Here is a 23,938-nt window from a genome sequence, read left to right as displayed (position 1 = left end):
CGGGCCGTGTGCCAGGGGAGACAGAGGGCACTGGATCAACCAGGCGCATCTTCCTGGCAGCTCATTTTACTCGGATTATCCGAATAGGAGGAGGGGGATTCAATAAGTGGGCAAGGGAGTTACTTTAAACATGATTTACAAATTAATAACAGAACATGCACGACGAGCATTGTGTTTGGGATAAAACATGAAACTTGAAAGAAATGTGCTTCTGGTGGGGCCCTTGGGGCTTCATTTCCTGATCGGCTGTCCCGTCCCAGTTCATTCTGCGGAGGCCGGGGAAAGGGTGGAAAGTCCAGCTCTCGGGGGTGATGCTCTCCCCATTTTACCAGGAGGAAGGCGAGCCAAGCCAATCAGCGGGCGGCGCCCAAGGTCACGGCACAAGCAGCGTGCGCAGGCCCAGCAGCGCCAACAGCAGGAGTGCGAGGCGGGGCGCGGGCGCGACGCCGGGGGCGCGCAGGCAGGCGGCATACCCGTCGAAGGCCACTTCGCGCAGCGCGCACACGTGCTCAGTTTGGCAGGCCTCGTCGCAGGCCAGCGTGTCGTAACTGACCGAGTTGTAGACGTAGTAGCGCTGCAGCGCGTCCTGGTCGCTGGCGATGCGGCCCAGCGCCGCGTGCATAGAGCGGGCGCCTGCGTCGGGCACGCCGTAGGCCCTGGTCACCCGGTACTCGAGCTTCCAGCGCGGTGCCCCCAGCGCGTTCGCCTGGCTCAGGTTCAAGAAGTAGGTCTCCATGTCCTGCAGAGGGGGCGCGCGAGGCGGCCCGGCTGTGAGCAGCTGTCCGCTTCCGCCCCCAATCCTCCACCTTGCATTTGCCCCCAGATTCTAATAGCTATAATCCTGACCGCTCTTAGTTATTGAGCATTTACTAGTTGCTGGGTATGCTTGGCAGACATCCTCTGATTGAATCTGATGAGGTAACTGTGCTTATTGTCCCCATTTCACCGATGAGGAAACTGAGTCCTAAAGAGGTTAATTCCCTTGGCCAGGGTCCCACAGGTGGCTGAGGCAGGATTGGAACCCAGCTTGTTTACCCCATAGCCTGTGCATTTTCTGTTCTAGCAAGCTCCCGGGTACGCAGAAGATTGTCAGTAAATATTTGCAGAAAGACTGGATAAAATGCAATATAAAAGCAGTGGGGTGGAGTGCCTGGCTGAATTGTGCTTTGAAGGGGGCTTGGGCTGCACCCAAGAACCTGAGTACTCAGGTGCATTTTCAGGACTAGAATCTGGAAGGGTTTATCTGTGCAACACTTTCCACCTAAATTTGCAGATCTGCTTTAGGTCAGGAGAGGTGGGGTAAGAGGAGCTGCCGTGGATGGATGGCAATCTCTTGCTAGGCACCTTACATTATTTCATTTAGTCTTCCCCGAACCCTGTGGTCTGAGTGCCCGTGTGGACAATGGACCACACTCTTAAAAATCCTCAGACCTCTTCTCCATATACATTCACTCTAGAGTCGAGGACCCAGGTTAACTCATGCAGTCCCTGGTTTTAAATGTCCTTTCTCAACACCCAGATTAAATCTCTGTACCCACCACTTTCTGGAACTCCAACATGAATACACAGCTGCCTCTTCCCTCAGCATTTTCACCTGGATGCCACTTAGACATCCCAAAGTTAACAGGAAAGCCAGGCTTCTGGTCTTCCTCCAAAATCTGCTTCTCCTGCAGTGAGCCCGTTTCGGTAAATGGCAACCTCATCCTTCCAGGTGCTCTGGCCAAAGCCTTGGAGCCCTCGTTGCCTCCTTGCGTTCTCTTCCACCCTTCATCCAATCCACCAGCAAATCCTGTCTGCTCTGCCTTCAAAATACATCCAGGATCTGGCTCTCCTCACTACCCACGGGTGCCACCCTGGCCCACACCACCATCACCTCTCAGTGGCTGTGGTCACCTCCTAACTGATCCCCCTGTGTCTGCCCTTGCCCCCTGCAGCCTGTTCTCCACCCAGCAGAATGGTGGTTTTCTAAAATTCCAGAGTCGTCCTCATGGCCTACATTACCTGACGCCCCATCCGCTCGCGACCTCTGCCATGGCCTCGTGGGCCTCCGTGCTCCTCCCCTAACACACCAAGCACATTCCCACCCTGGGCCCCTGGCGTGCTCTTCCTGCCCCGTCCGCAGACGCTCCCACGGCTCACTCCCTGAAGTTACTCAGAATTCAAATGTCACCCTATCAGTGACACTTCCCTGCCCCATCTAACACCACACACATATACATGTACCCCGTAAGTGTCACCACCTGCCTCCTCACCCTGTTTTCTTTTCTCCTTAGCACTTATTTCATGCCACACTTAACTTCATGTGTTTGTTTATTGTCTGTCAGCTCCAGGAGAGCAGTGACTTTTGTTTGCTTATGTATCTCCTGAGCTTAGCACGGGGCCTGGCACATGACAGAGGCTTAACACGTTCTGTTGAATACATTAAGGAATAATATTTCTTTGTCATTTCAGTAATCACAAGCACATCCCAGGAGGTGTGGGATTGCTCATTGAGTTAGGGGCCTGCTTAGCTGCAGCATAGTCAGTGTAGAGAAGACCTGGCAGTGGGCCTGAGGTCACACTGTGAGAGACCTTGAATACCAGGCCAAGGAGAGTCACACTGTGAGAGACCTTGAATACCAGGCCAAAGAGATCCAACTTATCTTGGGAGCACTGGGGAGCCACTGAAGGTTTTTGAGCAGGAAAGAGACAAGAAGTGCTTTAAAAAGATTAATCCCCCCCTTAGCTGTACCAGATGAGCTACAGCAGGGCAGTGCTGGAGGCGGGGAGAACAAGTAGGGGGCCTTGACAATGATCCAGGGCAAAGGGCAATTTGGAGAATTGACCTGACTTGGTGGCAGGATTTGGAGGTAGAGCCAGGGTTCTTCTGATCCTGAGCTCTAAAAGGGTGGAAGTAACTTGACCTTCCTGAGTCTCAGGGGTCAGTAGAGGGTGGATCAGCTAGGGAAGGCAGTGGTGTTATCAGGTCCCTCCTCCCTCCTCCTCTGGCCCCAGCAGACCCAAGGCTCCTGACCTGCAGGCTCAGTGTGTCTCGGTCGTATTCAAACAGCCGGATGGCTGGATTGTTGGCTCCGTTGGCCACTCCAGGTAACGTGGTTTTCCATGGGGTGACCCCAGGTGTAAGGAACATGACACTGATGGGGACACCTTTCAAGAGAGAGTGGAGCTGAGAGGCTGGCGAGGGAAAGAGGGCGTTGGTCTGGCCGTGGCCCTCCAGGTTGGGTACCTGCATCATCATAGAACATCCGAAAGCTGTCGGTGTGGTGGTGCCCGAAGAACTGCCCTGCAATGACTCGATGATGCTTCCGGACCACTTTAAGGTACTGCTGGTTGGGGCCCTCCCGGAACCACGCTTTGTTCCGCGTCTTCTCAAAGAACCCAGGGGGCACATGGCCGATAATGTACACCTACGAGGAAGGGGTGCCCAGCAGGGGCTCAGAGACCCCTTCCACAACGCTTCATCTCTACCTCTCACAACCTGCCCGTCTCCCCAGAGGCAAGCAGATGGGCTCAAAGGTACCTTCTCCCCCACCCCTCTCCCAGGTGATCCGGCATCTCCCTGTACCCAGAAATGAATGTGCCACATGCTTCCCTCCCGCTGTGCCTTTACCCATCCTATGCCTGCCACCTGGAGCGCCCTTCTCATTTTCACTTCTGTAAACGCTACTCGTGCTTCAAAACCCAGCTCAAAGGATACGTCCTCCTGAAACGTGTCTGATCCTTCAGAGACGAGTCTTCTCTTCTTGGAGCGCTCAGGCACTGTAACCAAACCTTCCTTGCATGGTTGTGTAGCATATGCTGTGTGGTAATGTGTGTTCACGTCTTACATTCCTCGAGTCTCTCAGCTAACAATGCCTGTGCCCTTGCTCCCCGTTGCAAGAGGTAGAATGGGGGGCGGGGGCAGTGGTAGGAAGGGCAGTTTAGAGCATGGGCTTTGGAGCCAAGCTGCAGCTGGACACCAGCTGTGTGTCACCTCTCTGAGCTTCAGTTTTCTCATCGGGAAGGACACCTGACTGGTGGAGATATGAGAGTTAAATGAGACCATCCACGTAAAGCACTTAGCAACGTATCTGATGCATCGTGAGGGCGAAAGCACTGGCCATGAGATCCTGCTGGGATGCGCTGGTCAGAGCAGGGACTCAGGCAAATGAGACACAGGGTCAGTCATCGGGGACCTGCTAGCCCAGCAGACTAGACGGACACACCTCAAGGGCAGGGCATCCCCTTGAGGTCTAGCCCATGGTGTGGCTGCAGCTGTGCTGGCCTTGGATTCTGGAGACTGGGGTTCTAGTCTAGACCCCACCACTTATTGTGTGACTTGAGACTGTCACTGCCCACCAGGAGCCTCACATCTGCAATGGACTCCAGGGTCCCAGCCTCACAGGCTGTTGTGAGGATGGAAGCAGCCCTCTCAGGTGCCAAGCTGACGAAGGACCCTCTGGGATGTGGGCATCTCAAGTGAGTGGGTGAGTCTGTGCTAAAGTGGGGGACTTGTACGGGAAGAGACCCCAGGGAGGGAAGAGGAGGAGTGGGGAGCCCTTACCATCTCCCCAGCTCGGGACGCGTTGGTCAGCACATCGTCCAGCCACTGGAACTGCTGGCCAGGGTCGGCCATGCCGGCCGTCTGCTCGTTGTTGCTATAGTACAGATTGGTGTTGAGGACCACGATTCGCCCAGCCGCACTTGGCCCCGGCAGTTTCTCAGAATAGAAGGCACCTAGGACATCACAGCCAGGAGGAATCTGAAAGGGTCTCCAGCCTCCGAACAGACACACCTCTGTCCCCCTCCACTTCACTCCCCCACCTCCTCCTTCCCTTGCGTCCTCCCTTCCCATCTTTCCCATAGGAGTGGCATCGTGGGTAAGACCAAAGGCTCTGGAGCCAGGCTGCCTGGGTTCAAGTCCTGGCTCTATCACTTCTAGCTGTACAACTTGAGAAAGTTCCTTAACCTCTCTATGCCTCAGTTTCCTCCTCCGTATAATGGGAATAACATGGAGGTGTGTTTGCCCCTCCAGATCCACTGTCAACCCTTCTCCACTCAGCTCTCTGCCCCAGGAGCTGTGGGTTAAATCCATGGGCTTCTGTGCTGTGAGCTTCTGGTTGGGTTTGACCAGTGGGGAGCCCCAACAGCAAGGGACTGAGGAAAGGAAGGAGAGGAGGTCAGGTCACTTTGCGATACTGTGTCTCCAAACCAGTGATTCTCAATCTGGTGATTTTGTCCCCAAGGGAACACTTGGCAATGTCCAAAGACATTTTTGGTTTTCACACCTGGAGGTGTTACTAGCAACTAGTGGATAGAGGCCAGGGATGCGCACCCTACAATGTACAAGACAGCCCCCCAACAAAGAATTATCCAGCCCCAAATGTCAACAGTGGCAAGAGAAACCTGGCCTGAACTGAAGGCCACTGCCCCTACCTGGGATTGTTGTAAGGAGTCTAGCAGTGTGCTGAGGGCAGTTCCGGGCACACAGGAAATGCTCAGTGAATATTCTCTTATGATCCTCACTAGTGCTGTAGAGTTAAGAACATGGGCGTTGGAATCAGCCCTGGATCCTACTTCCAAGTCTGCCTCCTCTAAGCTGGGTGACCTTGGCCAAGTGACTTGGTATGTTCAAGCCTCAGTCTCCTTATCTGTAAAATGGGGATAAAATCAGTCCCTATTTCATGGGGATGTTGTGAAGATGAAATTAGATCAGACCTTGGCATAAAGTGCTCCTTAGAGTAGCAAATGGTGTTAAGTACCTTCTTTGAAGAGAGCGAAGGATTCGTAACTGAGCCAGGGTCGCCACAGCTCTGCTACCCGATTGTAGATATTGTTGCTTCCAGCCGGGAACTGGTTTTTGGGGTGAAAGTCATGATTTCCCAGAGCTGCATAGACTTTAGTATCTGGGAGGAAAAAGAAATATATAAGAATATATATGCAAAAGTGCTTAGTGGAGTTAGTTTCAGCCACTGGCTATCAGAGCTAATAGGGAAGAGCTATAGCACAGATAAGGAAAAATACAGAGCCAAGCAGAAAACCACATTACAGAATCTGGCAGAACTTGGCTCAGATCTGGGAAGGAAGAGCAGTGAGTTCTCTAACTCCATTCCCAGCAGAAAGTTCCGTGGTCAGAAATGAAGCATGAGATGAGGAGGAGAAAGCTAGATCCAAATAACCTTTAGATCCGTGATCAGCCACTTGGTCATTTAGTGTGCCTTGTTCTTGTCAATTCCAGATCCATCTTACTGTCAGGGAAGGGGTCTGCTGCACCCTGGAAGGCCTTGGGAGTTTCACTCATTCATGAATCAACAAATATTTATTGAGCACCTAGTACGTGCAAACGTGTAGACCTGGGCCCCCAGGCCCAGGCCCAGAGGCCTGGCAGTGCAATAGGGTTGATAGGCATTGAGTAATGGCTGTCACAAGAAGGGAAGAGCCACTTGCTGTGGGAGTGTATAACAGGGGTGGGAGTGGGGGTCAGGAGAGCCTCCCTGAGGATGTGGCCTGTGAATGAACCCAGGAGGGAGAGGGGAGCCTGTCAGACTCATTTCTTCCTTGTGAGTAGCCTCACTCCTGCTTTTATTTTATATCTGTGTCTGGCATGTAGTAGTTGCTCAATAAATATTTGAGAGTAAACAAAAACTCCTCTGAGCTCAAGGCAGGGCCTTGCCCTTATATGAGCTTGGCTTACCCCAGGGAGTGAACTTGAACCAATGAGGAAGCCTGGCGCCTCCAATTCCTACTTGAAAAAATGATTCTAACAAACCCTTTACCCTGTATAGCCTACAAGAGCTGGAAATGCTAAGCTCTGCCAAAGGAGGAGGCCGTAGAATTCCCATGAGGAATTATTCACAAAGCCAGAAGTCATGGCTGTGACTGCCTGAAAGAAAACCTCACCTCTCTAACATAGATGGAGGCAGCCATAAGAATTCATTTAAGGACTTCCCTGGTGGCACAGTGGTTAAGAATCCGCCTGCCAATGCAGGGGACATGGGTTCAAGCCCTTGTCTGGGAAGATCCCACATGCCGCGGAGCAACTAGGCCCGTGCACAACTACTGAGCCTGCACTCTAGAGCCCACAAGCCACAACTACTGAGCCTGCATGCCTAGAGCCTGTGCTCTGCAACAAGAGAAGCCACCGCAATGAGAAGCCTGCGCACTGCCATGAGCCCCACCCCCTCACTGCAACTAGAGAAAGCCTGCGCGCAGCAACGAAGACCCAATGCAGCCAAAAATGAATAAATAAACAACAGAATTAAATACAGCTCTGATATTTATTTAAAAAAAAAAAGAATTCATTTAAGAGAAAACACAAATCCCTGGCATCCCAAAGGCAGATGAGAAGGGAGGTTATCTCTCCCGGTTTATAAGCAGATAAGGTGGGAGGTGCCCAGAGACATAAGGGAAGCCATTTTTGGCCTAAGCCATTTTGGGATCTGAGCCTGGCTACAATGCTTGCCCTTGAACAGATCTCAGTAACAATGATCTTAAGGGAACAAAACAACAAACTACTGTTATCAGGCAAGAGAAGTAACAAGGGCAAAGATAATAAATCAGTTGTAAAGACTCCCAGTTCTGTTTCAATGGTCAAGATTAGCCTGAAGCACTGTCTTGAGCTGTTTGGCAGAATTTAAACCCCCTCAACCATGAGATCAACTGGAACCTAAGGAATGATGATACTGACCTTTGCTGACCCTTGTGACTTCAATCAACTAAAGCTCGGACTCTGTCAACCTTTGCCCCAATTCTAAGTTGCATTCTCCTGCTCAAGCCCCTTCATGAATATGCATATATTCTTAGCTTAAAGCTTCCCCAGTTTTGCTGTTCAAGGACACACTGATTTGGAAAGATCCCTGGTTTTCTCCTTACTTGTTGCAAGTAATCAATCCTTCCTTCTCCTGATCTTTGGCTTGGTTGTGTCTTTTGGCTTGACACCCACCAAGAGGCAAACCCAGTTTTGGGGTAACAGGTTTTTGCCACTTCCATGTGTCGGGCACTGTTAGAAGATCCTTACAAGCCTAAGCTCCATGAGGGCATGACCTGGCATCTTGATCACGGCCACATCCCCTACCCCTAGCGTGCTGTCTCACCTGTAGAGGACACTCAAGTATTTGTTGACTGACTAAATGAATGTATGGATTACCTTATTTAATCCTCATAACAACCCTTTGGTCAGGTACCATTATTTTCCTCATTTTGCACAGGGAGAACACTGAGTGTCCAGAGGATGGCCCAGCTAGAGCGTGGCAGGACCTGAATTGGGACCTAGACCAGTTTGCCTTGCACACCTGTGTTTACCATCGGTGGAAAGACAGGGACCAGTGTTCACAGTGACTCTGATGGGGGGGACACAGGTGCACGTGGCAGGAAGAACTCATGACATGGAACCAAAAGCTCAAATTTCAGTCCCTTCCTCTTCTCCAACAAGTTGCTTCAGCTTATTTATCTCTATGATAGGGAGTGTTCTGCTTGACCTGTGTTGCTACCATTCTCAAATAAGATAATGCCTCATTTCACCTCTTCCAATGTGTTCATATTTTAACATCTCTATAAGTGGGATATGTCTTACCATTGAGGCCATGAGAAAGTTCTGTGTCATACTTTAATGGACAGCAATTTTTTTTTCTTTTTTTTCTTTTGGCCACGCCATGCAACTTAAAGGATCTTAGTTCCCCAACCAGGGATTGAACCCGCGCCCCCTGCAGTGAAAGGTCTGAGTCCTAACCACTGGACCACCAGGGAATTCCCCGGAGAGCATTTTTTTCCTTAGCAATACATAAAATAATGAAACATCTTACAGCCAATGGTATCTTGGATTTAGGAAATTCAATAAATGTGCAAGCATGTTATAAACTGTAAAATCTTATTTACACTTGTATGTTAAGTCATAGTAATAAAGCATTTTCTTATCCATTATTTCACTTTTATTCCTGAAGCCCCATGTGGAGCAGAGAAAAGAGTGCTTAGTGTTGGATCTGAGTTTGAATCCCTCCCTAGGAACTGACTAGCTTTGAGCCATAGGTTCCTTATCTATACACTGGGGGTAATGATACCTATTGTTGCCATGGGGGAGAGTGTCCTGGTTTGAACCTAGTAGCGACTTCTGCTGGAAGAAGAACTAGCCCAAGCATATCTGGGTTGGGTTGGGTTGGGTTGAGTTACATAGACTAGAGGCATCAAGGCAACTTCTTTGCACAAACTGATTTACGTTGAGGGAAGGAGGTGTCAGAAATGAGGTTGCCTCGGGGACAGATGTGGGATGGTAACAGCAGCTCGGGGGCCCCTCCTGGAGTGGCAGTAGGAGTGATAGGTAAGAGATGTCCTCAAACCAGGATCTGCATCCTCAACCTTGCCTGTTTCCTTACCCCAAGGCTCACATTTGTCATCAGTAAAAACGTGAGACAGCTCCACTCTCCATGCGTCTCCTGAGTCTCGTTCCTGACAGCGAATGAGCTGAGGCATATAATATTCTTAGAGGAGTGCCTGACACTTAGCCCTTGATACATGGATACATATAGTGGTTCTTGCCGCTGCTATTACTTATTTTTATTATCATTATTTCATATCTGGGTCCTGGGGACCCATGACCAAGACCTTTAGAGGAAGCAGCTGTGCTGGAACCCAAAGGAGATTGGGGGATGGGGGGGGATCCTAGGAGTCTGCTTTCACAGGTGTCCAGCTGGCGGGCTGAGAGCCTGATTCAGCCCCCAGGACCTTGTGTTTGGCACAGTCTGATTAAAGCCATTTTCAAGGGCCATTAGATGGAGCACCCAGGCTACGTTCTCCCTGTCAAGTCCCGTGGGGCTGCTATCGTAATCACTCAGAGTCCTGGCCTGCTCTCCCACGCTCTGAAGGCCTTGGATTGCACCACGAAACAGCACTTTGGCTGGAAATCAGCATCTCCCCAAAGTCCCAGCAGCTGGGACGGTTTAAAGGCAGTAGATAGCAATTCCAGAGCCACAGCAGGACGCAAGGGCTGTGTGTGAGCACACGTGAGACTCACCCAGGGAAGATGCCTAAATATAACAGTAAATGCCTTGAGAAGGGGCTGTGAGTCTGGTGTTAAACTGTCAGGACAGAAGCCAGTGAAATGTCAGGCATTTCCATTATTAAAAAAGAAACAACAGGCTCAAAATGGAGTTACTTGTGCTAAGTCCCAGGTCAGCAAACCAAGTTAGGTATTAACCAAGTTAATACCTAACCTAACTGAAGTTTCAGCCTCTCCCAAGAATGTGACCTTTAAACAGTCAATCTGGAATTACCTGGTCAGCACTAGTGAGGAAATCTGCCTGATAGACACCACCCCTTCCCCTAAATGAAGGTAACCTTGCCTGAAACAATCCACTTTTTGCTAGAATCTTCCTTTTTCCACCGCCTTCTGTTTATAAAACCTTCCATTCGTACAGCTCCTTGGAGTGCCTTTCTTTTTTTTTTTTTCTTTTTTTTCTTTTTGGCCACACTGCACAGGATGCGGAATCTTAGTTCCCCGACCAGGGATCGAACCCACGCCCCATGCAGTGGAAGCGCAGAGTCTTAACCACTGGACCGCCAGGGAAGTTCCTGGAGCTCCTTTCTATTTGCTAGATGGGATGTTGCCTGATTCGTGATTGTTGAATACAGCCAAATAGATCTTCAGATTTACTCAGTTGAATTTGGTTTTTTAACACCATTAACAGGATTCTATGTGTATCCACAGGCCGACAAACTCTCATGTTCCTTACAGGGTTGTTGGAAGGTAAGACACAATCGCTGTGAAGTGCCTGGCCCGGGACTTGGCCAGCAGCCATCGTTGTCCACGGGTGAAGGTCGTTCCTCTGCATCTTGCTGCCATTGTCGTCCCACTGTGCCAGGCACCGCCTGGGCATCAGGGAGTGCTGTGGGGACCTGGGGCACAGTCTTACCTGGAAAGGCCTCTCTGATGAGCTTGGTCAGGTTCTCCACAATTTGCAGCACGGCCTCCTCTCCCAGGTTCTCGTTGGGCACGTGGGGCGTGTCATCGCTGCAAAACACCGCCGGGCAGCTCGGGAAGTGGCACAAGGAAAAGAAGGGACGGCTCTACCACAAGAAAAGAGACTGGAGAACTGAGCCTCAGACATCTACTGAAGGGGAATGACCGAGCTGGAGTTGGGAGTCACGTGGGACAAAGTCCAAACCCAGGCTCTGCCATTGACCGGCTGTGAGTCCCTGGGCTGGTTGTTTAACCTCTCTGAGCTTCTATTAGCTCATCTATAAAATAGGGACAATAATGGTATCTACACACAGAGTATTTATGGGACTTCAATAAAGGGGGAAAAACATATATATAAAGTGTAGTAGCTGCTAGGTTGCAGTTAACATGGTCTTGAGAGGGAAGCTCTGGGTTTCCAGTCTCATCTGCAAGCCCCTGGGGAGCTTGGGATGAAGAAGCCATGTCTGAGTTCTGAGCTTCCCCAAGGCTTCAGAATATAGAATTCAGATCTACTCTGGTAGGTCGAGGACCTACCCCAGGACCATTTAATCCCCCACGTTTGACAGACCTAAATTCCTGGATCAACCTTAGAAAGATGCAGCAAGGTGGGGGATGAAGTGGGCAAGGAGGTTTGCGGGGTGCTAGGAGCCCTCACAGCTAAAGCCTGAGGACTCTGCTGGACCGACGGGGCGAGGCAGCTGCTGCCCAGAGACTCCCCAGGGAAGTTAATTAGCTGAATCGCCCTGAGACCGCTACTGGCAGCCCACACTGGCTCACTTTGTGCTGGGTACTTTCTGTGTATTGTACCCTTATCCACTAATTTGTTCTTCATAATAACCCTACAACATAGGTTCTATTGTTAGTGCCATTTGACAGACAAAGGAGCCAAGGCACAGAAAGGTGAAGGATCCTGCCTAATGTGTACACCTAGACAGTGGTGGAGTCAGAGTTTGAACCAGTCAGCCTGGCTCCAGAGTCTGTGCTCACATCCATTACATCCTACTGTGACTCTGATTCCCTCATTAGGGCAGTAAGAGGGGCCTTTTAGCCCCGTCCTCCCTGGGGACAGGCCAGGAATACGAAGATAGAACAAAATTCCTTTTTTTTTCTAGTTTGGAGCATTTAATTCTGTGTGATAGAAAACATATCCAATTTCTACAGGTTATCCCTCAGGGGACTGCAATTCTCCCGGAGAGGTCCAATTTCTTAGAAATTGAAGAATTATGAAGGGTCCTAGAGGTCATCTTGTCCAATGCCATACACCTCTGCAAGTCCCAGAGATTTCCCAGAAAAATCATGCTTCTGTTAAAGGGTCATCAATTTCCCAGAGGGATCAAATCTTTTAGAATGTTACGCATTTCTCCAAGGGCCCCTCCTCAGACAGCAGGAGGCCAGGGTCGTGGCCTAAATCTCACTCTCTCCTTAGATGGATTCCTGAGCCCAGGGAAGCCAGAGCTGCCCAGGCCTCTCCTGAGACACTGTCACGTTTCTTAAGTGTCCAGCCTTGCCCCTCCCCCTGCTGACCACATAGTCCATCTGAGGGTCATTCCGATCGCTCCCATGTCACACTGAGGGACAGCTGGGGACGCCATGGGTTTGATCCCGCCTTCCCTACAGAAGTGTCCATAGAGGCTGGAGGAGGACACAAGCAGCCCGAGCTCCTGCCAGCGCTCCTCACCCGCTCCCTGGTTCACCGCTTCCTGCAGGAAGTCCTCCCCAATCCCGCCAGAGGGAGTCAGGTGCCCTGGGAAGCTCCCGCATCCACCCGGTGACCCTCTCTCGTCGCTGGGATATAACGGTCAGTGGCCTTGTCTGTGTCGCCCGGGAGACCACGAGCTCCCTGAAGGAGGGTCCAGGTCCCTATCACCTCTGTTCCTCCCGTCTCCTGGGGGTGAGCACAAGACAGGCTGACCTACCAAGGGAGGGAGGGAAGGAGCGAATGAGTGAAGGAAGGACCTCGAGTGCTGAGGGAACTCAGAGGACTTCCAGCAGCATTCATGGATGAGCAGCAGGAATGGCATCTCTGTGGCTGAGCTGAAATCACCCCTCAAGCTCTCTCCGCACAGAGTAGCGCTCTGACCAGTGAGGATCCCCAGGGCCAGGCAGCCGGGGTTGGCCTGCAGCTGACCAGGACATTTGGTCCCAATGCTGGCTCACCTTCAGCCCTTCTACCTTCTCCCCTCCCTGTATTTGGACCTCTGGGGCTTGCAGTCCCCAAACCCCGCTGGGAGTGGCACCAGTGTTCAGCGACCCCCACTCCCACCCCCAACTAAAAATCCGGGAGTTCCCCACATGCCCAGACATGCCATGACCGTGTCCCCAGCCTCAGTGAGAGCCATATTCTGCTGAGGCCGTAAGACACAAGATCAAGGGCACAGACCCTGGAATCAGCCAGGCCCAGGCTCCCCTGGACAAACTTTGAGCTTCAAGTTCATCCTCTCCGCAACAGGGCTGGTGAGGACTAAGGGAGATGGTGTGGGGAAGGTGCCAGACAGGCAGGGGGCACAGGCGGTGGCCCGGGGAAGGGTAGCTGTGGTGACGGCTCTCACCCAGTCCAGAGGATGAAATCTGGCCGTGGCTCGATCTCCTTCATGGTGTAGATAGAGGAGTGGATGAGGATCCAGGGAGAATCGCAGAGGTAGTTGCCCCAGGGGCCCGCATTGGGCACCGGCTGGGAGCCAGCGGATGGGCACACCTGGAGGGGGTCTTCAGACACCTTGTAGTCCGGGTCAAGGTGCAGGTCAGAGACGTGCCAGAACTTCCCTGCAGAGGCAAGGAGTCCCTGCTCAGTGCAGGTCTCTCCCCGAGCCTGGATGTGGAGGGAGTCAAGGGAACCCTGGGCTGGGGGAAGGGAGCTTGCACAGGTAAAAGGAAGTTTTCTCCGAACCCAGGGCCTGGTTTTGCCCAGGGAGGCCCTGAGCAGAGCAGAAAACAGGCTTGGCTCTGTCCCTGACCTCTCACCTTTGACAAGGCCCTTTCTAACTCCCCACCTCAGTGTCCCCAGCAGCAGCATGAGAGATGGACTGCGTGACCCTCAAGAATTCTTTGGGGGACTTCCCTGGTGGCACAGTGGTTAAGAATCCACCTGCCAGTGCAGGGGACACGGGTTCGAGCCCCGGTCCGGGAAGATCCCACATGCCGTGGAGCAACTAAGCCCGTGTGCCACAGCTACTGAGCCTGCGCTCTAGTGCCCCTGTGCCACAACTACTGAGCCCACGTGCCACAACTACTGAAGCCCGCGCGCCTAAAGCCCGTGCTCCACAGCAAGAGAAGCCACCGTAACGAGAGGCCTGTGCACCGCAATGAAGAGTAGCCCCCGCTCGCCGCAATTAAAAAGAAAGGCCGCACGCAAGCCATAAATTAATTAATTAATTAATTAAAAAGAAAAAGAAAAGAATGGCAGAGAGAGCCAGAGATCCAGGCAGGGGCTCCACCTCAGGCTGCAGTGCCCTCATTGTGCAGTCTGATCACAGCTCCCTCCTCTGCTGCTTTGCCCAACCCCACCCACCCGCTCTCCTCACAGGGCCTCTTTCCTGGCTCCTCTGCCACCTTCCCAAGTCCTCCCCAGGTCATCGCATGGCTGCTTTCTCCTCTTTATTCAGGCCTCAGCTCGAAGGTCACCTCCTCAGAGAAGCCCCCCCGACTACCTTTGCTCAAGTTCCACTTCCTCCCACCCTTCTGGTCACTAGCTATGTGACTCCCCCAGTTTTATTTTCTTCAGAGCACTCTCACATATGAACTTATCTTGTTGGCTTGCTTGTCAGCCATCTTCCCCTTCTTTAGTGTCAGTCCCATGAGGGCATAAAGCCTGTCTTGTTCATCCCTGTGTCCTCAGCACCCAGAACAGTGCCTGGGATGTGGAAGATGCCCATATAGTTGATGAATGAGCAAGGCTGTGGGGAGGATGATTGGACTGGTAAGCACTCAAAGAATGTTAGCCAGGTGCCCTTCACATGCTCATCTCATTTCATCCTTGCAACCATTCTGTGAGGTGGGATTCTATTGCCCATTTCACAGATGAGGAAACTGAGGCTCAAACCCAACCTCTCTGACTGCAAAGCTGAGACACAATGTTGACTCAGAGCCCCCAGAAGGCTTTTATAATACCTCTATGTTACCCATAAAAGATGGGAGCCACAGGCTTCTATGGAGTTGGTCACAGAATGTGAGGAATTAAGCTCTAATAATCATGTCATGGAGAAGAGGATGGGCACCTCCTGGAGAGGGAGGCAGGTTATCGGGTTTCTAATCCAGGCTCTCTGGGCAAGCCAGCTGGCCTGAGGGTGTTTGACGTCTGCCCTGCTTGTTGTGAGCATCAAATAAGACAGTGAACAAGAAAGAGCTAGTCCAGAAGACTCTCAACACACCACTGTCCCTGGCAATTACCTCCGGGGCTAGGAGTGAGACTGGGAGGGTGTGGGGAGTTGGGCACTTTAACACTTTATCCTTTGGACCAGAGCTTCTCAAACATTACCATGCAGTTGCCTCACCTGGGGAATCTCATGAAAATTAAGATGCTTTCTATATTCATACTGCTTGGATATTTTACAGTAAGAAAGTATTCATATAATCTTTGAGTTTTAAGAAAAGGTATACCAATCTTAGCTGTCATTGTTATTCATTAATTATTAAGACTATGAATAAATTTAGCATCAGATCCAGTGAGAAGTTGAGGGCACAGACCTGGGTTGGAATTCCAGTTCCAGTGCCCACTAGCTGGGTGAACTTACTCTGTGCCTGTTTCCTCATCTGTAAAATGGGGACAACAGCGCCCCCCAGCTTTTATGGTTATTGTGAGGTTTAAAATGAGAGAATATGAGAATATGCATAAGCACTCAGCAAAGCCAAGCAGCAGTTACTTTGAATTTGGTCCCTGGGGTGTCCTGAAAGTCCCCTTTCACCATGGAAGGGAGAAGGGACCAGGGGAGTGGCTGTGTCCTTCCCCTGCCTGCCCCAGCGTCCCCTCAGCTGCTGTCCTCTGCAGGAAAGTGCAGGTCTGGGGCCAGGACATTTGAAACAGAACAATGTGAAAACAGATCCTGTCCCCTCCTGGCTGGTCCTCCTTGAGTGGAGGACCAGTGGCACAGCACACCCTCTAGTTTTAATTCTGAGAGCTCAGCTCTGCTCCCTGTGCCTGGGCAGGCAAAAGTCTCCTGGCCCTCCTCCTTCTTCACCAAAGGAGTCATCAGGCCCACCTTGTACACTGGGGACAACAGATACAGGGCCCAGGGCCTAATAGTTTTGTAAGACTCATGGAAATGTCTGAGGCCTGAAAAAGAGTGCATTGCTTCCGAAGTTCAGAAAAAAACAACAAAAACTGTGGTATCAAAACCAACAATCCATTTCAAATGCAATATTAAAAATCACATATATATATATAAAATCATAGATAATGTGAGATACTTCTACAATGATTCACGATGGGGTGGAGGAGACTTGCAAAAATCATTCCTAAAGTCTAATAAGGTCTTTTTTTAAATTAATTTATTTATTTTTGACTGCATTGGGTCTTCGTTGCTGCACACAGGCTTTCTCTAGTTGCGGTGAGTGGGGGCTACTCTTCGTTGCATTGTGCAGGTTTCTCATTGCAGTGGCTTCTCTTGTTGCAGAGAATGGGCTCTAGGCTCACGGGCTCAATAGTTGTGACTTGCTGGCTCTAGAATCCCCACGGTTTTATGCAAATCAGGGATGACCGCTATCTGATTTGGTGTCTCAAAGGTCTGCACTCCAGGAAGAGACTCGGATTCTGAAAAATCTTACAGGTGCTGTGGAATTCCTTTTAAATTTAATTCCATTTTTAGATTATAGACGTATACATTCCTGAAAGTTTGGAGAAAAGAGAAAAAGAAAATAGTACCTATAAAACCCACCATCCCAAGAGGACCCATCAAAGGGCATGACGGATAAAGTGGCTGAGTACAAACTTGGCCTTGCCACTTCCCAGCTGCGGGATCTTGGGCGGGTGTTGTGTCCCCTCTGAGTCTCATTTTCCTCATCTGCAAAATGGATATAATGGTAATAGTACCTACTTTACAGGGACTATAAAAATCAAAGGAGGTCTTTTCATTTCATTTTTCAAATAGGTTTTAAAGGGACAACATATGTCAAGCACAAGCATGGCATATCGTAAGTGCTCAGAAAATAAATGTTAGCACTTCTTGGCTATTTTCCTTACTGTTGTTTGTGTGATTTTATTTATTTAATTTATTTATTTATCTATTTATTTATTTGGTTGCACTGGGTCTTAGTTGCGGCTCACTGGCTCCTTAGTTGCAGCATGTGAATTCTTAGTTGCGGCATGTGAACTCTTAGTTGTGGCATGTGGGGTCTAGTTCCCTGACCAGGGATCAAACCTGGGCCCCCTGAATTGGGAGCACGGAGTCTTATCTACTGTGCCACCAGGGAAGTCGCTCTTTGTGTGTTTTTATATAACATTATTTTATAAACAGATTGAAGATGTACAGCCGGGGTTCATGTCCAGACTCAGACACTTACCTAGATGTGCGACCTTGAGTGAGTTATTTAACTTCTCTAAGGCTCAGTTTCCTTGCTGATAATCCCTACTTCACAAGGCTGTTGTGAGGATATCATGTAAAAATTTTAGCAGCGCCTGCCACATAGTAAGTACTTAATAAATGTTACTTAATATTTTCAATTTATGGTATTATCTTGAAACTTTTCTGTCTGGTGGTTTTACCATAATCTATTCAGCTATTCTATTGCTGTCAGCATTTTCCGTTATTATAAACAACACTGCAATAAACATCTTAGTGCTTTGGTTGCAGGGGAGATTCTTTTTAACCACTAAGACCCTGGGCTTGGGAAGGGGGTGCCTGCTGGCATTTGGATTTCTAAGAAAACATATTAAAAAGTGAAAGAGTGAGGGAGTGGAGATACTTTCAATCATTCCTAAGTCTCCAGTCAGACTGGCAGGTCCCTGAGTCCCCCAGAGGGGAACAGGGCCTCTGTGTCCAAGTAGATGGAGGACGGCCACTCTTGACCTTCTCCCAAGCAGTCACCCTCCCAGGGAATGACACACCCTCCCAGGGCATGTCCCAAATCAAACCGCCCTCCCCTCCTCCCACATCTTAGCAAATGACAACCTCGTCCTTCCAGCTGCTGATACAAAAACCTTGGAGTCACCTCTGAGTCTTCCTTCTCTCACACCCTCCGTCAGCAAGTCTTTTTTTTTTTATTATTTTATTTATTTTTGGTTGCGTTGGTTCTTCGTTGCTACACACAAGCTTTCTCTAGTTGTGGCGAGCGGGGGCTACTCTTTGTTGCGGTGCCCGGGCTTCTCATGTTGCAGAGCACGGGCTCAAGGCACGCGGGCTTCAGTAGTTGTGGCACTTGGGCTCAGTAGCTGTGGCTCGTAGGTGCTAGAGCGCAGGCTCAGTAGTTGTGGCTCACGGGCTTAGTTGCTCCACGGCATGTGGGATCTTCCTGGACCGGGGCTCGAACCCGTGTCCCCGGCATTGGCAGGTGGATTCTTAACCACTGCGCCACCAGGGAAGTCCTGTCAGCAAGTCTTGTCCTGAGTCAGACCATCTCCCAGCAACCCTCCTCTCCCTGGATGATGGCAGTAGCCTCGTCACTGGTTTTGCTCTTTCGCCTTTACCAGGATGAGCAGTCATCCCAGTTTGCCCAGGACTGAGGGACTGCCAAGGCCGCCCAACTTTAAGTGCTAAAACCAGGAAAGTCTCAGGCAAACTGAGATCACTTGCTCACCCTACCTTTACCCCATCACAGGCGCTTCTCCGTACAATAGCCCAAGGGTCCTTTTAAACTCACACAAGTCAGATCACACCACAGCTCTGTCCCAAACCCTCTAAGGATGTCCCATTTCACTCTGAGTTCTTAAAATTGTCTATAGGTTTGTACATGAGCTGCCACCAGCCCCACCCCCACCTCTGTAACCCCTGACACCCCTCCCCACACCCTCCCCATCCTCTCTGCTCCAGCCAGCTGGCCTCAGGCTCTCTCTCACACACATCGCCTGTGCGTCCCGCTCAGGGCCCGTGCACTTTCCATCCTATCCTGATGGAATGTTCTTCTCCTGGACGTCCACATGGTTCTCTCCTTTGCTGCCTTGAATCTCTGATCAAATGTCACTTTATTCGACAGCTCTTCTCTGGCTATCCCTTAAGTATCTCCCCCTGCCATCCCCTCCACTCCTTTATTCTGCTTTATTATTCTCCATAACACTTGTTATTTCCTGGAATATGTATTTCTTTGTTCATGTGTCTTTCAGAGGTTTCTCCGGAGGTGAAGGAATGCTTCACCAGGTCTGGGACTTTTGTTTATTTCTGCCGTGTCCCTGGTTCCTAGAATAGTGCATGACATATTTTTTGGTTTAAAATCATTCTTTTATTGCCCAGGACATTCTTTTTCTTGTGTCTTGATTTATTGTTGTTTGTTTGCTTGTTTGTTTTGTTTTCTTTTTTAATAACTATAAATTCAAGCTTAGGAAAGCTTGTCTTTTTCTTGAAAAACAACAAATTTTTTGTTTTTTTTTTTAAATTTATCATTTATTTATTTATTTATTGGCTGCGTCAGGTCTTAGTTGAGGTATGCGGGATCTTTGGTTGCGGCGCGCAGGCTTCTCTCTAGTTGTGGCGTGCAGTTTTTTCTTTCTCTAGTTGTGGCAGGCAGGCTCCAGGGCACATGGGCTCTGTAGTTTGCTGCACGCGGGCTTCTGTAGTTGAGGCGCGGGAGCTCAATAGTTGTGGCGCACGGGTTTAGTTGCCCTGCAGCATGTGGGGTCTTAGTTCCCTGACCAGGGATCAAACCTGCATTCCCTGCATTGGAAGGCGGATTCTTTACCACTGGACCACCAGGGAAGTCCCAAACAATGAAGTTTTTATATCATTTGCTAACCTGATCTCGTTATTTTTTGTTTTTAACATCTTTATTGGCATATAATTGCTTTACAATGTTGTGTTAGTTGCTGCTGTATAACAAAGTGAATCAGCTATATGTGTACATATATCTCCATACCCCCTCCCTCTTGTGTCTCCCTCCCACCCTCCCTATCCCACCCCACTAGGTGGTCACAAAGCACAGAGCTGATCTCCCTGTGCTATGCGGCTGCTTCCCACTAGCTATCTATTTTACATTTGGTAGTGTATGTATGTCCACGCCACTCTGTCACTTCATCCCAGCTTACCTTTCCCCCTCCCCATGTCCACAAGTCCATTCTCTACATCTGCGTCCTTATTCCTGTCCTGCTCCTAGGTTCTTCAGAACCTTTTTTTTTTCTTTTAGATTCCATATATATGTGTTAGCATATGGTATTTGTTTTTCTCCTTCTGACTTACTTTACTCTGTATAATAGTCTCTAGGTCCATCCACCTCACCACAAATAACTCAATTTTGTTTCTTTTCATGGCTGAGTAATATTCCATTGTATATATGTGCCACATCTTCTTTATCCATTCATCTGTCGATGGATTCTTAGGTTGCTTCCACATCCTGGCTATTGTAAGTAGTGCTGCAATGAACATTGTGGTACCTCTCTCTCTCTCTCTCTCTTTTTTTTTCTGCAGTACGCAGGCCTCTCACTATCGTGGCCTCTCCCTTTGTGGAGCACAGGCTCCGGACGCGCAGGCCCAGAGGCCATGGCCCACGGGCCCAGCCGCTCTGCAGCACGTGGGATCCTCCTGGACCGGGGCACGAACCTGCATCCCCTGCATCGGTAGGCGGACCCCCAACCACTACGCCACCAGGGAAGTCCCAATCTCTTTTTGAATTATGGTTTTCTCAGGCTATATGCCCAGTAGTGGGATTGTTGGGTCATATGGTAGTTCTATTTTTAGTTTTTTGAGGAACCTCCATAGTGGCTGTATTAATTTACATTCCCACCAACAATGCAAGAGGGTTCCCTTTTCTCCACACCTTCTCCAGCACTTGTTGTTTTTAGATTTTTTGATGATGCCCATTCTGACCAGTGTGAGTTGATACGTCATTGTGGTTTTGACTTGCATTTCTCTAATGATTAGTGATGTTGAGCATACTTTCATGTGTTTGTTGGCAACCTGTATATCTTCTTTGGAGAAATGTCTATTTAGGTCTTCTGCCCAGTTTTGAATTGGGTTGTTTGTTCTTTGAATATTGAGCTGCATGAGCTGCTTGTATATTTTGGAGATTAATCCTTAGTCAGTTCCTTTGTTTGCAAATATTTTCTCCCATTCTGAGGGTTGTCTTTTCGGCTTGTTTATGGTTTCTTATGCTGTGCAAAAGCTTTGAAGTTTCATTAGGTCCCATATGTTTATTTTTGTTTTTATTTACATTTCTCAAGGAGGGGGGTCAAAAAGGATCTTGCTGTGATTTATGTCATAGAGTGTTCTGCCTATGTTTTCCTCTAAGAGTTTTATAGTGTCTGACCTTACATTTAGGTCTTTAATCCATTTTCAGTTTATTTTTGTGTATGGTGTTAGGGAGTGTTCTAATTTCACTTTTACATGAAGCAGTCCAGTTTTCCCGGCACCGCTTATTGAAGAGGCTGTCTTTTCTCCATCATATATTCTTGCCTCTTTTGTCAAAGATAAGGTGACCATATGTGTGTGGGTTTATCTCTGGGATTTCTATCCTGTTCCATTGATCTATATTTCTGTTTTTGTGCCAGTACCATACTGTCTTGATCACTGTAGCTTTGTAGTATGGTCTCAAGTCAGGGAGTCTGATTCCTCCGGCTCCGTTTTTCTTTCTCAAGATTGCTTTGGCTATTTGGGATCTTTTGTGTTTCCATACAAATTGTGAAATTTTTTGTTCTAGTTCTGTGAAAATTGCCATTGGTAGTTTGATAGTGATTGCATTGAATCTGTAAATTGCTTTGGGTAGTATAGTCATTTTCGCAATGTTGATTCTTCCAATCCAAGAACATGGTATATCTCTCCATCTGTTTGTATCATCTTTAATTTCTTTCATCAGTATCTTATAGTTTTCTGCATACAGGTCTTTTGTCTCCTTGAGTAAGTTTATTCCTAGGTATTTTATTCTTATTGTTGCAATGGTAAATGGGAGTGTTTCCTTAATTTCTCTTTCAGATTTTTCATCATTAGTATATAGGAATGCAAGAGATTGTGCATTAATTTTGTATCCTGCTACTTTACCACATTCATTGATTAGCTCTAATAGTTTTCTTGTAGCATATTTAGGATTCTCTATGTATAGTATCATGTCATCTGCAAATAGTGACAGTTTTACTTCTTCTTTTCTGATTTGGATTCCTTTTATTTCTTTTTCTTCTCTGATTGCTGTGGCTAAAAATTCCAAACTATGTTGAATAATAGTGGTGAGAGTGGGCAACCTTGTCTTGTTCCTGATTTTAGAGGAAATGCTTTCAGTTTTTCACCATTGAGAAGGATGTTGGATGTGGGTTTGTCATATATGACCTTTATTATATTGAGGTAAGTTCCCTCTATCCTCCCTTCTGGAGGGTTTTTATCATAAATAGGTGTTGAATTTTGTCGAAAGCTTTTTCTGCATCTATTCAGATGATCATATGATTTTTCTCCTTCAGTTTGTTAATATGGTTTAACACATTGATCATTTTGCGTATAGTGAAGAATCCTTGCATCCCTGGGATAAATCCCACTTGATCATGGTGTATGATCCTTTTAATGTGCTGTTGGATTCTGTTTGCTAGTATTTTGTTGAGGATTTTTGCATCTATGTTCATCAGTGATACTGCCCTGTAGTTTTCTTTTTTGTGTGGCATCTTTGTCTGTTTTTGGTATCAGGGTGATGGTGGCCTCATAGAATGAGTTTGGGAGTGTTTCTCCCTCTGCTATATTTTGGAAGAGTTTGAGAAGGATAGGTGTTAGCTCTTCTCTAAATGTTTGATAGAACTCGCCTGTGAAGCCATCTGGTCCTGGGCTTTTGTTTATTGGAAGATTTTTAATCACAGTTTCAATTTCAGTGCTTGTGATTGGTCTTTTAATATTTTCTATTTCTTCCTGGTTCAGTCTTGGAAGGTTGTGTTTTTCTAAGAATTTGTCCATTTTTTCCAGGTTGTCCATTTTATTGACATATAGTTGCTTGTAGTAATCTCTCATGATCCTTTGTATTTCTGCAGTGTCAGTTGTTACTTCTCCTTTTTCATTTCTAATTCTATTGATTTGAGTCTTCTCCTTTTTTTTCTTGATGAGTCTGGCTAACTGATTTTGTTTTAAGAGAGAGATAGGAGTTATCTTGCAAGGGTAAAGTTTATACCATGAATGATGTAGGTCAAAGTCTGGTGGTATTAAGACCTACATTGTTGCCAAAATTATAATCTGCCGGTGGCATTTGCAGAAAAGAAGCCCTTGCAAATTTCTAAACAAGAGTAAACTCTGTTAGGAAATTCTAAAGTGTTTTACAGGTCAAAAAGGGAATGAGGGGACTTCCCTGGTGGTGCAGTGGTTAAGACTCTGCACTCCCAATGCAGGGGGCCTGGGGTTCGACCCCTGGTCAGAGAACTAGATCCCACATGCATGCTGCAACTAAGAGTTCACATGCCACAACTAAGACCCAGCATAAATAAATAAATAAATTTTTTTTTTTTAAAAAAAGGGAATGAGGTTAGTAAAATGCCTCAACAGAGTTTGAATAAAATACTAGATTTGAGAGCTACTCAACCAATATTTTTTGAATGAATTCTTGAACCTTCCTGCCGCCTTCTACCTCTACCAGCTGGCTAGCTCTTACGTACCCACACCTCTGAACAATGTCAATGTCCCTCCTGTGGCCAGTTGTCACCCCCACTTAAAATCTCAGGCTCAAACAGCACCTCCACCACCCACTAACTCTCTCACCCAGTCTCCCCAGCCTAGCTCCCTGCCTTGCTAGTTTTATCAGCATTTTCAGCTTTCTGTGAACAGTTTCCAGCAGCCCTAGACCCTGAGTTCATAGTACCAAACAGAGAGATCACAGGCATTCTCAGTGCCTACCTTGTCCAGCCTTGGTGACTCCCCAGTGGGCCAGGAAAATCAGCAGCTCGGGCAGCCTCATCCTGGGGACTCGTCTCAT

General features: G+C 48.4%; 1 protein-coding gene across 2 annotated transcripts; it reads right to left on the bottom strand.

Moving 5' to 3' along the window:
• Positions 1 to 60: 60 nt before the first annotated feature.
• On the bottom strand, positions 61 to 23,938 carry SMPDL3B (sphingomyelin phosphodiesterase acid like 3B; the record flags this gene model as incomplete). Of its 2 annotated transcripts, none has more annotated exons than XM_079930347.1 (8): positions 61 to 739; positions 3,014 to 3,147; positions 3,227 to 3,407; positions 4,544 to 4,716; positions 5,742 to 5,885; positions 10,884 to 10,981; positions 13,480 to 13,693; positions 23,860 to 23,938. In XM_079930347.1, 8 exons carry the CDS (start codon positions 23,936 to 23,938, stop codon positions 374 to 376), a joined length of 1,389 nt encoding a protein of 462 aa, XP_079786473.1. In that variant the 3' UTR covers positions 61 to 373. The 2 variants fall into 2 exon arrangements, with proteins under 2 accessions (XP_079786473.1, XP_079786474.1); XM_079930348.1 differs by having other exon boundaries at positions 13,480 to 13,712; positions 23,879 to 23,920.

Source organism: Stenella coeruleoalba, assembly GCF_951394435.1.
Source record: "Stenella coeruleoalba genome assembly, chromosome: 1".
Lineage (NCBI taxonomy): Eukaryota > Metazoa > Chordata > Mammalia > Artiodactyla > Delphinidae > Stenella > Stenella coeruleoalba.
The sequence above is the reverse complement of the archived record's forward strand: the minus strand, read 5'-3'. Positions and strand labels throughout refer to the sequence as shown.